This window comes from Carassius carassius, chromosome 28 (assembly GCF_963082965.1).
Source record: "Carassius carassius chromosome 28, fCarCar2.1, whole genome shotgun sequence".
NCBI classification, from domain to species: Eukaryota; Metazoa; Chordata; class Actinopteri; order Cypriniformes; family Cyprinidae; genus Carassius; species Carassius carassius.
In genome coordinates this window covers 12,590,555-12,607,686 of record NC_081782.1, presented here as the reverse complement: position 1 = coordinate 12,607,686, position 17,132 = coordinate 12,590,555, and the positions used below count along the sequence as shown (strand labels likewise).

Genomic DNA, 17,132 nt, shown 5'->3' with positions numbered 1-17,132 from the left:
GGGTGGACTCAAGCCTTTACGTTAACCTTACTTATGGCTTGCCTGTGTGTACAGTCAAAGAAAAGACTGCTGGGGAAGTAGTCTCTATCTGTTTTAAATTCAGCTTTGATTGATTTTGCCAGAAGTAAAAATCTATGTACAGAAAGTTCTTGTAAATCATCCCTCCTTCACTGATCAATTGGCTCTATTTTTTGGTTTCCGTTTATTTTTGTATGTTTTTGTATGGAACAAAATAACAACTGACTGTACTCTATCAGCAGGCACTCTTCATATATAAATATCTAAGAATGTACATAAAATTTGTATTAGATATGGCTTAAATGTATGTATATATATGGGGTTTATCTATTATAGAATAGATCTTTGTTCATCATTTCACAGTCTGTCTGTTAATATCAATGAAATGGATGTTCTAAAACAATTATGTACTTGGTCCCCATATGAATGTTGTCTGTATTGACTGAAATATTGTCATTTCAATGTAACTAGCAAAAGCTGGCAAAAACATAACAGTTGGTCGGTCACATGACAGACTTGCATTGTGAGTGTATGTTTCAATGTTTCACTGTCTCCAACTAAACAATCGAGTTTGGGAACCTGAGAAACAACATTTATTGGAAGTCAGAGCAACATCAATAACTCTGGTATAGTTACAGACGTTACATTCATATTAAATTATCCAAAGCAACTTGTTAATGAGGAATACAGCATGAGCAGTTACTTAATAAAACAAGTGCTGCAACAGACATTACAAGTAGCCTATAGCAGTGTAGTTTGAGTTTAATATAATTTTTTAGTGTATTTATTTTTGAGGGATTCAGTAAAGCGCGTTTACAGAAGGAATTTAGCCTAAAAGTTGCAAGGGACTTGGTTGTTTAGGATTATCATGGTCCAAAATGATATATTTTTACTTCGTTGCACTGTACTGTAATTATTTACCACAACACTGTCATATCATATCTTCAATTAAAAATGATATTCCATCAGACTGTGCTGTTATTATTTGTTCTTCACAAACGGTTTCCTTTTGAAAAGGCTAATACTTTTTCGCTGTGCTTTAGAGAAAACGTGGCCTGCAGGCAGAGTTTCTGTTGTTCTTTCAGACTAACGCTAGGGGGAGCCGTTCACCACTGCGTCTCAGTACGCATGCGCAGAATTCATTCCAACCCCGCTGGAGTCGAGTCAGAGGAGGGTAACGCCAGCCAGTTAGCATAGCTACTAGCAATGGCTTTTCATAACAACACCTTTGCTCTTCACTGCTGTCATCTGAGCGCCATCCACGAGTTTTTCTGCTCATGAGGACCTAACCGCCGACAATCAATCCAGCAGACTTAATTTGCGACAGCGAGTGCTTTTTTGTCAGTATGCGATGGGGACAGACAGCTGTGGATTTCTACACGCATCTTTGCAGGCGGCTGCTGCTGAAGCAGAGGATGCTGCTAGGCTAGCGAGCTAGGCCTTTACATCCCTCAGGAACCCTTCAATACCGCACCAGACAGCAACTCGCATTCAAAATAGGAACTATATTTGCACTTAAACGAGAGTTTGAGCGATTCTTCAGATCTCGGACATCTGGCGAGATCTGTGCTTTTGTTTGTTGATAGCTGCTAGCTGGCCGAACCTCGAGCAGCCAATCCGCTAACGTTATCTTGTTCGATTATCGGCCCGTTTAATATTTCCAGACCGCCTTAAAGACAGCAGGTAAACCCGCCTGGGTTTGGAGAACGCGAGAGCTGCTGTCGTGTTGTGTGTTCATGTTATATTTTAGCAGTGTGAATGTGGGACAAAATGGAGACCCCGAAGATTCTGTACGATTTGGACACGTCTGGGGGCCTAATGGAGGTAAGCCTGTCTGCCCTTCAGCTGTGCCTCGAATCACTGTCTTGTGTGAGTTAAATATGCCTGTATTAATGATTAAATGAGTCATAATAAGAGCAAACTGCAGAATGGAAATCAGTCGTTTGTGGACATTTGCTTTGGTGAGTTTATGCTGGCCTGGTGCAGAAGTTGCCTGTCTGTAAAGTAGAAACGAAGGCAAAATGTCTATATATATATATATATATATATATATATATATATATATATATATATATATATAATATTCAGATAGATCTGATTTGACATGGAAAAAGGTTTAATGACCTTATAGTTGAATTCAGTGGTCCTTAAGGCTCCCCTGGACTGTACGATTTGGGGTCTCTCTAATGTCACCCTTAATTTCAATCCAGAGTCTGCATTGTGTGTGTGTCTCAGATTAGTATAATATCCCAAATGTGCAAGGAAAGGGTTGGAAACACCAGTTGAATGTGTGAAGCAACTCTCCATTGATGTCTGTCAGGAGATCTTTGTGCGACTACATGCGTGCTTAAAATATATTTGCCAATCTGTTCCAGCAAATTCAACAGCTGCTCGCACCTCCACGCTCTGAGGATGGAGAGAAGAGACGCAAACCAGAGAGGGAGACCAGAAGAGGGGGCCGAGCCACGAACCATGACACCTGCGATAGCTGCCGCGAGGGAGGAGACCTGCTCTGCTGTGATCACTGTCCCGCTGCTTTTCACCTGCAGTGCTGGTATGTTTGCAATGCGTTCTCATGTGTGGGTGAACAAGTCTGCTTATGTTGCTGATTTCTAAAGGTTACAGACTTACATTTTCTTGTTGGCTGATGAGCATTAAGCGTGTAACGTGGAGGTCTTGGAAACATTAAGTTAGTTGTAGTGGTTCGTACCACCTGCAGTTATTTTATAGCAAATGTATTAATGAACTTGCAGTTAGTGAATTGTAACAAAATATTTTAATGACATGCATTATCATACAAAAGTTTTTGAAATGTTTCTAATGCTCGCAAAGACTGCACTTAATTTGTCAGGAATATGGTAAAATCAGTAAAATTGTGACGTATTGTTATAAGTTATTGTAATATATTTTAAAATGCAATTTATTACTTTGGTTAAGCAGAAATGTCAGCAACAGTTACTCCAGTCTTCAGAGTCACAATATTCTTCAGAAATCACTCTAATATGCTGATTTGTTGCTCAAGAAGTATTTCTTATTATCAGGGTTTTCATATAATTTTGTACTGTCACAGAAACTGCAGTCAGTTTGACAGTTGTCCCATGTAGAAACTTAACACTAAAAAACTTAGCACACATAATCAATGTAAGTTTTTATGATTGCTAAAGGTGCATATTGTTTTTGTGCACATCACCACTTCCTCATCCAACAAAAACATGCATAGAAATTGGCATTTAAAACGTTTTTTCTTCACTTTACTACTTAAAACTGACAGCCTATGCAGTGTAAAATATTAATGCACCTAAGAACACAAAATCTTTACAGGATGTTTCTGTGTAGTTACCCTCAATACTTCTCTCATTCTGAAGCCACAGCAGTGTCTAATAGTTTTATCATAGAGGCTTTGTTTGGATGGAATCTAATTTGATGGCTGTTTAATGCAAACTCTACTATAGTCCTATGCTTATCACTAAAGGAAAGTAAATGTATTGTTATTCAACAACTCTCCTGTCCTGAGGGGAGATTTGTTTGAATGTGCTTCACATCAAATTGATCCAGCCTTTCTCTTTGATAATGTAATATAAAGCTGGTCTATAATGCCTGCGTGCATAGCAAAGATGAAGAAAATAAATAAAAAAATTACATTTTTGTAGAATATCAGTAACGTTGCAATAAAAAGATTGCAAAGCATCCTTGTGGTGCAGTCTGTTTTAACTTTGGTGAGACCTAGACGTTTTCAGTGTGATTGCTGCATTGTGGTTTTCTTTGCATCTAGCACATGAATAAAACCTGTAATCTTTAACTGTATGCAGAAATCTTTATTTCTGCTGAAAATTTAAATGTCAAATGTGTAAAAAGCATTGCTGTGTTTTTAAACGCACCAGGATTTGTAAAAGTAATAAACATTTGATTCTTCACAGTAATCCACCTTTGAGCAGAGAGATGCTGCCCCCTGGTGACTGGATGTGTCATCGCTGCAGTGTGCGCAAAAAGGTTGGTGAAGTACGGTATATTGCTGTTTTGTATTTGGAAACTGAAAGGGTTTATTCACCCAAAAATTAATATTAGGCTGCGTTTCATTTACCCTCAAGGTGTATATGACTTTCTTCTTTTAGACTAATCCAATGGGAGTTATATAAAAAATTGTTAGATCTTTCAAGCTCTATCATTGCAGTCAGCAGGTGTTGCAGTGCTTAAGTCCATAAGAAGTGAAATAAAAAGTGACCCTTCCATTAAAAAAAAAAAAAAAAAGTGTCTCACATGGCTCCGGGTGGTGAACAAAGGCCTCCTGTAGGGAATCGATGTGTTTTTGTAAGAAAAATATCCATATTAAAAACGTAATAATCACTTTAATCTAGCTTGTGCAAAAAAAAACGCTTGGAGTTGCTACAGGAGGCCTTTGATCACTTCCTGGAGCCGTGTTATGCACTTTTTGTATTTTTATGGAAGGGCGCTTTTTATAAAAAAAAAAAAATTTAGAATGAAGGAATCCAACCCCCGCTGACTGCAATCATAGAGCTTGAAAGATTAAAGACAAATTTTAATATAACTCCGACTGGATTCATCTGAAAGAAGAAAGTCATACACCTAGGATGCCTTGGGGTGAGTAAAACGCAGCCTGATTTTCATTTTTGGGTCAACCCTTTAAATAGTCTAATGTTTATCTATTCAAATTTAAAGGGTTAGTGCACACAAAAATGACAATTGTCAGAATATATAATGAAATTAAAGAATAAATGCTTAATTTTGGTGAACTATTCCTTTTAGTTTCCTAGACATGCCTATTTCACAAAGGATACAACCCCAAAATGCATTGCTTTAAGCACAAAAAAAAAACTTGCTTGTCGTTCAGTGTCAGTGTCTAAAAAATCAATAACATTTGTAAAAAATGTATTCAGTCAATGTGTGCGCTATAATTTTTTTTGTTATTAGAGTAAGAGATACTTTAATAATGCTTATTAAAGTATCTTATCAGCATGTTAACGGTTAGTTTTGGGTAATTTTCTGTGTTTTTTTTTTAGAAGCGTGAGCAGAAGGCAGAGCAGGTGAATGGGGTGTTGGAGCGGCAGCTGTCCAAGCGGTCCTCCTCCCCTGCAGCGGAGCTGGAGCTGCGTCTGGATGGGCTGCCCTCTGCCGCATCAGGAGGCCTGAGACTCGCCGTCGCACAGGTCCGTCTTCTCGAGCGACGCACGAGCAGCCGTCCAGGTACGCCCACTTCAAACGCGTCCACCGACACGCCTACACCGTCAGAACATAATGACGTGGATGAGGACCTGATGGACGTCGAAGAGGAAGTGCAGGGCTCTGAGTCTGAGAGCGCCACACCTCAACTGAAGAAACCTTTTCAGCTGCTGATTACTGCAGCCATGGAGAGAAACCCCACGCAGTTTCAACTGCCCAGTGAGCTTACGTGCACCACTTCACTGCCAGGTGAGGCTCGCCAACTCTGTTGTGCTAAGTAGTTAAAGTGTGCTTTGCATTTTGTTATAGTTAAAGTGTGTGTGTGTGTGTGTGTGTGTGTGTGTGTGTGTGTGTGTGTGTGTGTGTGTGTGTGTGTGTGTGTACAGGCAGCAGTAAGCGCAGAAGGAAAGAGGAGGCAATAGGCAAGAATGTAAAGAGGCCACAACATGAGCTGGATCCCAGCGGGCTGGTCCCTCTGCCAGTGAAAGTGTGTTTTACCTGTGGCAAGTAAGAGTCCAGAAACATTAGACACTGACAGCATCATGTTAATTATTGGCTTATAAAGAGTATATATGCAGAGAGAAATTTTCCTATGGAATTTTTATAATAGAGTTTGGTCTGTGGTAAATATAAATTGATGATACATGGGAAAATTATGCACACCTATACTGAAAAAGCTATGTTTATTTATATATGCTGTCTATAATAGTATATAAATAATATGGTTGCACAGTGTATCAGTTTCCTCTCTCTTCTGGCTCCGTAGGAGCTGCAGGGTGGCTCCTCTGATCCAGTGTGATTATTGTGCGCTCCTGTTCCACATGGACTGCCTGGATCCCCCTCTCACTGCCATGCCCACTGGGAGATGGATGTGTCCCAACCACGCAGAGCACATGGTGGTTAGTGTCTTGTCTCTGATCACTTGTTCATGTTAGGGATGTTTAACACCAAACATGTTATTATTGTGGCATTAGTAATAAGAGTTGTCTCTCTCTATTGAGTTTGTGTGATACATGCCACTTAAGTAGTAATAATTCAACTAGCTCATTTTGTCTATTGATTGATTGTGCTTTTGTTACACTCTCATTATATTGTGGACTGTAAAATAAAAAAGTTTCTTATTTCCATTCTAGCTAAACCAAAATAGCGTGACCCTCAGCACACGTTGCCAGCTGTTCGATCAGTTCCAGGACCGATTGTCCCAACATGCAGTCAAAGTGGACTTCCTGCGCTGGGTTCACCGCCAACATCATCCCAACCGCAGAGGTGTTCGACACATCAAGAAAAAGACATTGAAGGTGGAGACTTATTGAGCAACATTATTATTTTAATTTGTCTTTTGTTTAAATTCTGCTGAGTCAAAATTGATTCGGTTAAAGATTACTCTGTGATTTTTCTGTTAAAAAAAAAAAAACCTTATCGAGTGTTCAGATTATTGGGGAAAATAACTTTGAAAACACAGCAGCTTTGAATTTTTGTTACTTGGATATGTTTGTAGGTCCCCAATGCCATCAAAAGTCACTACCAGAATCCCCCTTTGCTGGTGGATCAAGTGGGTCTTCGCAATGGACAGCTAGTCACAAACGGTTTTGCGGAACAAGAATGTTCTTCTCAACATTTAACCAGTGAAGGGGAGCAAGAGGAGGTAAATGCACTGTAGAAAGTGATTGTATAACAAACTAAACTGCTGTAAATATGAGTGCAAAAGTATTTTGTACCATTCAGTTTTTTTCGTTTTGTTTTTTTTCACAGTGGCTTCATCATGTCATTGCACTTCAGTGCAGTATTATGAAACATTTATCTGCTAAGCAGACGTCATCCTCCCTCCGGGACTCGGAGCAGACTGACATGTCAGATGTGAAGATTCAGGAGTCTACAGAGATGCAGGACCTCAGCTCTCAGAATTCTGATTGCCTCCAGCCTAGAGGTACACAAGTTGGCCACCAGGGGGCCCCTGTGCTGCCCTGTGTTGCAGCTGAACAGTCTGAAAGCAGCAGAGAAAGATCTTGTCAGGGTGACGCTGACAGTACAGCGGAGAAGGGCACAGGAGTGAATGGGCCAGTAGTATGTGTCAGGCCCAGCAGCCCCTCTAGACTACAAACTCCAGCACTCTCAGAGCCAGCCCTGCTCAATCATGTAGACGTAAAGATTGAGAGCAGCAGTCCCCTCAGCTCCTGTATGCAGAGAGATAATCCTTCATCTACCAGCCTTGCTTCGGACTCGCCTGTCCATCATCACAGCTCGGCTGTAGGGAACTCCTCTTCAGTTCTGAACAGCAGCTTGTCATCTCAAACTAAAGGTATTTGATTCTACATCATACTCTCTGTACATCATACTTAATTTTCCTTCAGCTGTGATCTAAGGTTAAAAATCACAATCATCTTTGTTTCCCCACAGACAAATTGGTAATAACTCTTTTAATATATATTGCACAGGAAATGACAAGTCTCTTATGTTCACCGATGCTGCATATTTAATCCAAAGCCAGTAATTTATATGAAAAAAAAAATACTTTTCTATTTTATATTATAAAATAGGATTTATTTCTGAAATTAAATTTGAGTTTCAGTTGATTTTTCAGTCAACAAAATGTAATATTTATGTCTTGTTTTTCCAGAGAACAAAGTAAGCGCAGAAGTAATGCCTGCTGGGAAAGGCTCGGTGCTCCCGTCCTCTATAGGCAGCTTATACAGCTACATCAAGAATGTGGTTCAAGGCGATACAGGTAAGGGATCCACTTCAGCCAGACATGATTTTTAAATGAAACCATTCATTGTCCAGTAGAAATGATAATCTTGCATTGGTTGTGAGCAATGGGATTCTTTCTGTGTTGTAGAAGTGGACATGAATGAGCTTGATGAGGAGTTTATCAGACTCCTGGCTTGGCAGAGGATCCAACAGCTGTTGTCTCCCAAATCACTTCAACCCTCAAACAAATGTGGAATTCCTCCAGCCATCACTGCCTCTGTCTCAAAACCTTCCCCTCTCACAGACGGTAACAAAACTCACCCATCACATCACATTGAGGCTGTGCTGTTGCCCCTCCAGTCACAATATAGCAAGCCTTTGCTTTTTGCAGCACAAAAAAGGGACGTACAAGCTCGAGCAGTACTGTGTCCTTTAACAGGAAAAGGGGCAGCTATCAACATGTGCTATAGGACTCTGTACATAGGAACAGGTACGGTTTGCTACAACATTCCGTTTGCGTTGTTTTGAATAAGATTCAAAGAGATTTTTGCTTTGTTTCAGGTGCTGAAATGGATGTGTGCCTTACAAACTACGGTCATTGCAATTACGTTTCTGGGAAACATGCCTGCATCTTTTATGATGAAGTGAGTGTTATCCATAATTATTATGCTTCATTAAAGGCTCTTGGGAAGCTAATTTTGATTTAATTGTCCAGATTTAACACATCAAGGGAGATCAAAGCTTCTAAATGTAATTTAATCTCTTTTAGAACACGAAGCATTATGAGCTTCTGAACTACAGTGAGCATGGGACGACTGTAGATAACGTGCTTTACTCATGTGACTTCTCCGACAAACCAAACATCTCTTCACCCAGCGGGCTTGCATCCAAAGTACAAAACAGCATCAGTGAGTACCGCCCATATTTTCTTTTTGTAATGCGTGACACGAATTGTAGTAATGCATTATATCTGGTTTGGTAAATCCACAGGAGGTAACAGGTCAAGGATACCGTTTGGCGAGATGTGTGCGGAGACGGTGCTGATGCCCGCAGGTGGTGTGATGAGCAGCCAGGCACAAGGAGGACCCAAATCACCCTGCAACTGTAAAGCCAGCAGCTCCAGCCTTATTGGGGGCAGCGGAGCCGGCTGGGAGGGCACTGCATTGCTCCACCACAGCAGCTGCATCAAAGTGGGCTGCATGCAGTTCCTGTTCAGCATCACAGAGTTTGCTAGCAACCAACCCAAAAAAGAGCAGATGTCCACAAGCATTAGCCAAGAAGAGACTGAAGCGGTTGACATACAGACTCCCAAACTCCACCAAATGCCAGTGCTACAGTCCAAGTCTTTATCATAACCCCTCCTCTCCTTTGGAAGTACAGTGGACAGTGAATGCAGTTTGGAATTGAGGAACTTTGATAAAATGGTTAATTCATTCATTTGTATGGAGGTATTTTGGGGGCTCGGTTTAATGGACCGTGTTTGCACATTACATTTCTATCATGTTTTTTTTATGCAAAACCTTTTGACTGAGAAGCAGCCGTTTGATTTTCCCCTAAACCTCACTTGTCAACACCACACCCTGTATACTTTGTCAGTGCAAGGGATTTTTATGTACTCCTTTGAACAATATATTTACTCCAAAATATTTTATTTTGTTATAAAAATGGATTGTTCTTTTTCTGCAGTTTTTGCACACTAGGTAACTACATGCAGAAATGCACACATGTGCAAATACCTTTGTAGGATTTATTAGCAGAATCATTGAGCGTTCTGGTTTCTTCTGGAACTGTCCATTTCTTTGTAGTGTTAGAGCCTCTACAGCCTTAGTTGTGAAGTTCATTTGTGTATAAAGCTAGTTGTTCAACTAAAATTGTCCCTTTTGGTCATGTAAATGTGACTGAAGTGTCATTTTGTCAGAAGAAAAAAAAAAGTCTGACATGTATGTCATTTACATTGTAAATATATAAAGATTTTTAAATAACAGACCATTTCATGGTGTTTGTTTATAATTCAACTAAAAAAAGAAATTGAGACTTTCATCTTCATGTTGTTTGAAATCTGTATGACATTTGCAAAAAAAATTGCCTTTTTTTTTTTTTTTTAATATCTTTTGTGTTCCAGACTAGAAAGTAAGCCGTTAAGGATTGAAGTGGGAGTGAAAAAAATGACATTTTAATTTTTAAATTTTTTATTATTTATATATGAAATAGCTGAGAGCAAATGCACGTGTTTACTTAACTCTTGTACTGTTTGTGGAACAGTGTGACTAATTTAAGGAAATCGAAGATATTTTCTTAAGACGATAGGTATAGCACTCCACAGCAGCATTTTGCTGCATTCGCGCATTCATGTTGTAATTACGAGGTATCTTCCGACTTGTTCCGAAAATGTATGAATTTCTTTCAGCTTGTGAACACAGAATAGGCGTAATTCTCGAGCGTGATTTCACCAAGAACAACATTCCAATCAACCAATTGGAATTGAGACTTCTCAGAAAATATCTGTTTTAGGCTTACAACCAGAGTTAGGTTCTTCTACACCCGTGTTAATCAGATACAATTTCCCACTGATTTTGGGAATAAATTATGGGTAGGGTTAGGTTTAGGAGTAGGTATTGGGATTGGGTTAAATCTATATTTTTGGACAATAATGCTGATCTAGGAACATGACTTACTTGGCAAAATCACAGTGACCGTTAATCACCTTGGTCACTTCCTCCTGACTAAAGTTAACCTGTTATTGGACCGATTGAAAGTGTGCACCAAGCCGCATCGTCACCGTATCTTCATATTTGCTTGATTATGGTAACCTTGACTTTGACACTCTTCGCACTCACAAGGAGTTTAGAGTCGGATAGTCTGTTGGGAGTGTCTTCCGGATATATTAACACAGCAATCTGTGTAACGTGCTCTTCAAGGCTACAAGGAACCCACGTGACCTGTTACAGCCTCCACCCAGGTCTGTATCCCTTTAAATTGTCCCTATTTTGCCTTTTCGCATATACCCTCTCATGCAGCACGTCATGTAGCTGTATGTGAACATAAAATCTGCACGTTGTGAAGCCTTTCCACTACACGCGACATTCGGACACGATTGGCGCATTCGTCATTCTGCACGTGCACGAGCCTGAGTGACTTCGCCGGAGAAAAAAAACTATCACAGGTTTCAAAAAAATATTAAGCAGCACAATTGTTTCTATCACTGATAAATCACCATATTAGAATTATTTATGAATGATTTTGGACACTGAAAAAGGTGGAGTAATGATGCTGAAAATACAGCTTTTCACCACAGGAATAAATTAGATTCTAATTTATTAAAATGTATATTAAAATAGAAAAACGTTATTTTACATCATAATAACTTTTCACAATATTCACATTTTTCCTACATTTTGACCAAATAAATCTTTTATGAGCATAAGAAAATCCTTTAAAAAACATTTTAAAAATCGTTTTTTGCACATATGATTTATTCTGAAGCGATATTCTTACTTGCACACAGTATATGTTGCACTCACTGCATACATTGCAGGTGTAATAACGTTAATTATATTTTTTACTGTAATCATGTGATTTACTGATTTATGAAAAAAAACAAAGACTTCAAAAGGTAAATTGGGGTTGTGTTGTAGTAAAAATTTTATTTTATATTATTCACTTGAAATAAAAACCTTTAATTTGGACTGAATTAAGCTGCACAGATTGTGTAATATTATGTGATTTTTACCACACACACGCACACACATTTTGTCTTCACAATAGTTTTTGCGTTTGGTGATGAGGAAGGTGGAAGTCATGCTTATTACATTCAGAGAAACCTCAGATAACCCTAAAGTTCTGTGAAAACCGCTGTGCAATCATACAAACCTATCATTAAAGTTGCTCAAAGTGATTTATCTTTGTAATACTTTGCATAAATCGCCCCACTACTTGACAGATAGCAATATGAAACATGTGTCAGCATTATGTATTAGCAATAATAGAAATATGTCTTGAGAAACCAAGCCTGTCTTTTTGAAAGTTGTAGGCATTATAAGCAGCCAAAATAAAATCAAACACTCCCTGCCTGTTCATCGTTTTGCTTGTTTAGGTTTGTTGATGTGTCTTTGTAGGGCAGAGTTTTGGGTATATGGCACATGGCCAACTTTAAGATCTTATTGAAACTTTAAGAGTGATGTGATGAAAGTTAGTTTTTCTTTTAAAATCAAGAAACCTGTTAGATTCAGAATAAAGAGAAGATAAAACACATGTCTGAAATTGTATATTTTTGTGATCTTTAAAGGGTTGCATGAGCTGTTCATGAGGATGGGTCAGTCCTAAAGATGTGACCATAAAAATTATATACACTTTTTTGTTGTTGTTGTCATTATAAAAATGTAATTCAGTTGTCACTGTTTGATGTATGAGCTTCTCTTCACTATTTTGTTGTTGCTTTTTTTGGACAAATCAATGTGTTAGCACTAATTATCATGAACTAACAAAAAGCAATACTTTGAGCATTTATAAATCCAGATTACTGTTAATCTCTACATACATTTTTTTTGTTGTTGTGCCAATTATATAAATTATGTATTATAAACAAACATGAATTAAAAGTAGTTAAAATTTAAATGAACCTAGCTTAATAAATGCTGTAAAAAATGCTCATTATTGGGACCAAGTGATAGGCCTATTAACAAACTAAACCTTATTTTTAAGTTTTGGCATGCAGAGCTGTCAAATATTATCCTTATATTGTAAGTCAAGTCAAGTCTGCTTTATTGTCAATTTTTCCACATGTACAGCACATACACACAGAGAATTGAAATTGCGTTACTCTCAGACCACTGGTGCATATATTTGCATATAACACTAGCCTTATATTGTAATCATTGCAAGCTTAAATTCTAATTGCAGCAGGTTTGTTGTGCCTGCTTCATTAAACAAATGATGTTAAGAAACCACTTAACATGAATCGTATTATAGCTGTACATTACTGCCATCTGGACACTGCTTTGATAAATAGCTTTGGATGGTAATACTTCCCAATTGTATCGAAACAACCATTTTCTGTAAAGCTGCTTTAAAACAAAATGTATTGTTAAAAGCGTTATTTTAAAGAAGTGTTACACACAACAACTACCATGCACAATTATTTATTTAACTTTCTTCTGTGACAAACCAAATAAACAAATTCAAACTCAGGATGTAGCACTCATCATTAATTGTGTTGAGTTCCTGGTGTACTCTCATAACTGAGCTATCTTCTGGTGTAGAACAGCTTTCATGTCTGCACTATTTAAATTGTCTGTGATTGTAGTGAAGAAGTGACGTGTGTTGAGTCCCTGCAGGGCAGTGCAGCTGTCGGGATATGCTGAGAGCACGGCATCATAGTTGGTCAAAATCTCCAGGGCACACAGGAACAGTGCCTCTGGCTGGCCAGGTATCATCACCTGCACATGGAGCACATGGCAGAAGAGCTGGGTCAAAACAAACAGAACTTCCTGACTGCAAGCTCCAGAGGTTTTAGGGGATGGGATAGTGGGAATCTTCTCAGTGACTGAGCTGATAATGCCCCTCATCGCGTTGGCATAAAGCCGTCCTGTATGCACCCAGCCTTGAGGTGGAAGCCAATCAGAACAGCTCGGACTGCAGAGCAGCTGGAAGATTCGCAGAAGAAACACTGATAGGCGCAACTCGCCAGCAAACGAACGTAGATCGAGTAATGGAAGGAAATCAATGTATTCTAAAGAGTATGGCACATATAGCTTCTCTGACTGTAAAAGTTCTTGTAACACTTTCATAAGTCTTTCCCATTCCCCAGATGTGCACCAAGGGAGAATCTGACATGCTGCAACTAACAGGCCCTTGCCGAACATGTTGACTTCATCTGGTTTCAGCAAGTTTAGGGAGAGAGTTTCGAGCATTGCCTCATGAACACGGTCTGACAGAGCAAAGCATTCCAACCATGCTACAAGTCCAGTTCCTTGTCCATACTGAGGCAAGTCCAGTCCGGACCACTCCTGCTCAGGAAGATCACAAACTGACAACAGAGAGTTTGGAACTTCATACTTGAAATGATTTCCCCACACATCCTTCAGGTGAAAACGCACAGTCCAATCAAGTTCCTCCACTTTGCTGTAGAGCCAAAAGAGAGCTCTGGACCAAGCATCAGTTGCACGGGCCACTTCCTTGCCAACAATTATCCCCAATGTGTGCAGTACAGACAACAGCAGCTCTTTGGACTCCATGGAGATCCGCGTCTCACTCTCTACCGGCTGGTCCCAGCATCTACTGCACTCATTCAAGAGCTGAGCCAGACAATATAAAAGAGGGAATGGAGAGCAGCTCATGATCCAATGCACTGAGTCACTCCTGGTCTCCTGGCTCAGGGTGCACTGAAGAAGTCTGAGACAGAACTCTAAGTTGCTTGAGCTGGAAGATGTTTGGAGAAGGTACGGCTGGACAAACACATGCAAGACTTCTTCTGGAGGAAGGAAACTCAGCTTTTCTCCTGTGCTTCCAGTTATGTTGCACTTCATCATCTCAGTCAAGAATTCCAGAAACTGGTTCTCCTCTTGAAGTGAGGATAGCTTGCTAAATACAGTGTCCTGCAGGCACGTACACAGCAGACTGTCTTTCTGAACTCCCGGTGAAGACATGAGACCTGAGAGCTGCTGGAGAATTTCGGCTATCAGAGTGTGAGCTCCAAGGTTGACAACAGCCATGTGGCAGCATCGCCGCAAAGTGGCTTCAGGATTCTGGAAAGCCACTCGGGCCACAGCAGAGACTGCTGCATCAAGGCTGCTGTTTGCACCACTTTGAATGATGCTGTTGAAGGCCAGATTGAGCTCCTCTGAGAAACCTACAGTTACAGAACTGGGAAGAAATCCGTGAAGACCTTTTCTGGAGATGGAGAGCATTTCTGATAGCGTAGCATTTTTGTCAGGTAACGACAAGTGGGAAAATAGGTTTACAATAATATCCTTGAGCTTTTTGCAGTGTTGAACATCATCGTCACTTTGACATTTAGCTGTAAGTGTGGAGATCAACGTCATCAAAAGCTCTTTGGTTTGAAACAAACTCCCATTTCTCTCCAAACACTGAATCCACTCTGTCTTACTGAAATTCTGACTAAGTTTGGATGCAAACAGTCCAGGAAGACCTTCAAACCCCTCAAGACTATGGTCTAAGATGGTGATGGACATATCTGCTACTTCTGCTGCAGAACTTTCAGGAACAGTGAATGATAAAGATGCCGTTAAGCCTTTCAGAGTTACTCTTAAATTATTCAAAGTCTGTCCATTTCCAACCAGGTCTTTTGCATGTGATGGTTGCTCCAAAGACGCCAGAACTCTATCCAGACTATCTTTCAGACGTATCGCCAAGACACTTGGGTCATTGCTGGGCATCTTCAGAAGCCCCATAACCTCCCAGGAGCATATAATTTCAAGTGTGACCTGCATGGCCTGGATGAATGTCATTCCACATGGCTTGGTCTCAGCAGGATTGAGAGTGGCAGCAAGATCTCTCTGAGCCTCACGTAAGATCTCAATCAGGTTAAAACCATCCAGCACTTCATTTCTCTTTTTAAGGCTCACTGTGCGAGAGATGTTTTGGAGTTTAATTTCTATGGGCAGATCAGTAGCATTACCTAAAAGGTAGTTGGTATACAATGTGTCCAGGCAATTAGAGAGGGCAAAATAACACAACTCAGAGAAGGTCAAATGCTCTTTTATTTTCCTCAGCCCCTCAAACAGTACATGCACCACACATGTAGATTCTGGATCAGGTTTGAATCTTTTTGATGCCAGGGGTGATGGCTCAGTCGTGGGCATCATGGAGCGTGAACACTGAGTTGTAAAGAGCTGGTCTAAGGCATCAAGGCATCCTCTCTTGCCCTTCAGAAGTTCCCACCACACCTCCAACAGCAGCTTCACATCTGCTTCTGTGCTGCTGTTTGTCACATGATCAACCAGCAGCTTTAGCTCTTCACACCGTTCCGCTGGCTGAAAGCACAACAGCAGCTCCACATAGATAGTAGAAAAGCTCATTGACTTCACCAGCTCAAACAGTACAGTATGGTTAATATCAGGAAGGCTGCTCTGTACAGCAAACAATGGGTCTTCCTTCCATCTGATATCAATGTCCTCCTTGTTCCTCACTTCTAAGATTTTGCTCCACACAGTACAGAGAATCCTCTTTCTCCAGTGGACTCTGTCTTTAGTGTCTTTGAGTGATTGTTCGCATATCTCTTTGATTGCGTTGACAATCGGACATCCAATCCGATCCCAGTCCTCTTTTTTCAGAGACAGCAGTGGCTCAGGTTGGCATATCTGATTTGCCAGTAAGAATCCTCCCTGAAGCACAGCAGTCTTCTCACAGCTCAGCCATGACTCTGAAACGGGAGGTTGAATGAGGATAGGTATTGCTTTTTTCAGGCATGATAAATATCTTCACGTTGTATTGCATAGTTTCCGCCAAAATACATTATTAGATGTTGTGTGATACTTTTTTAATAATACAAATAATGATAAAGTTGTTGTCCGATAACTAATGTGCATATTTGAAAACATTTTCATGTTTGTGTTAGGTTATATTTAACCAAGTTAGCTAAAATGTTTCCAACTTGAGAATACATTTATTTGTTTCATAAATTAATGTGTGATCTACTCAAGAAGACAGTGTAAGATGCTTTCAGAATCTTTCTGTAATTTTAATTATATAGTAATATGATAAAATATGACATTTTATTATTACTTTGTCTCTCGGTGGTTAATGGCTAAAAATAACCATAATGACAGAATGTTACGCGCAGATAACGTCATCACGTGCCAGCATATTATTTCACATTAAAACAATAATAGATTATTACCTTGATCCATAATTGATGTGCTTGCAAAGAAATGTGAACAACTGATGTAACGTTAGGTTAATTCATATCCACTGAATCCCCACGCTGAGAAAATAATCACAGCTGTGACGATGCATGCAGTTTTCAGACGTTTATTTATGGAAATCTGAGCGAAATACTCGTTTTGAACGGATTAGCTTAACACGTTTGCCCTTTGGGTTTTCAAATGGAAAGCTTGTGCTGTATGTGCTTCCGTGTCAAAAACGGCAGGCGATGTTCCCCTAGCTGTGTTTTTTGTAGCGCCATCATGTGGAGGATGACTCCCAGTGACTCGAATCTTTTGAATCCCTTCACAAAAAAAGATTCATTCATATTCGTTCAGTGAATCGTCCAGTGACCTATTTGCAGGTTG

The 17,132-nt window shown here is 39.8% G+C and overlaps 2 protein-coding genes across 3 annotated transcripts; one reads left to right on the top strand and one right to left on the bottom strand.

Annotated features, from left to right (window-relative positions):
• Positions 1 to 1,115: 1,115 nt before the first annotated feature.
• On the top strand, positions 1,116 to 9,868 carry LOC132107981 (PHD finger protein 12-like). Of its 2 annotated transcripts, XM_059514369.1 has the most exons (15): positions 1,117 to 1,842; positions 2,394 to 2,572; positions 3,936 to 4,008; positions 5,037 to 5,445; positions 5,583 to 5,703; positions 5,963 to 6,095; positions 6,330 to 6,494; positions 6,695 to 6,841; positions 6,949 to 7,495; positions 7,814 to 7,921; positions 8,033 to 8,191; positions 8,276 to 8,374; positions 8,446 to 8,528; positions 8,654 to 8,792; positions 8,875 to 9,868. In XM_059514369.1, the coding sequence occupies exons 1-15, from the start codon at positions 1,777 to 1,779 to the stop codon at positions 9,237 to 9,239; spliced, it is 2,793 nt and encodes a 930-aa protein (XP_059370352.1). In that variant the 5' UTR covers positions 1,117 to 1,776; the 3' UTR covers positions 9,240 to 9,868. The 2 variants fall into 2 exon arrangements, with proteins under 2 accessions (XP_059370351.1, XP_059370352.1); XM_059514368.1 differs by having other exon boundaries at positions 1,116 to 1,842; positions 8,033 to 8,374.
• A 3,138-nt stretch (positions 9,869 to 13,006) lies between these two features.
• gemin4 (gem (nuclear organelle) associated protein 4) lies at positions 13,007 to 16,989 on the bottom strand. The gene is made up of 2 exons (XM_059514367.1): positions 16,742 to 16,989; positions 13,007 to 16,264 (listed from the first exon to the last, which is right to left on the bottom strand). The coding sequence occupies exons 1-2, from the start codon at positions 16,749 to 16,751 to the stop codon at positions 13,116 to 13,118; spliced, it is 3,159 nt and encodes a 1,052-aa protein (XP_059370350.1). The 5' UTR covers positions 16,752 to 16,989; the 3' UTR covers positions 13,007 to 13,115.
• Positions 16,990 to 17,132: the final 143 nt, after the last annotated feature.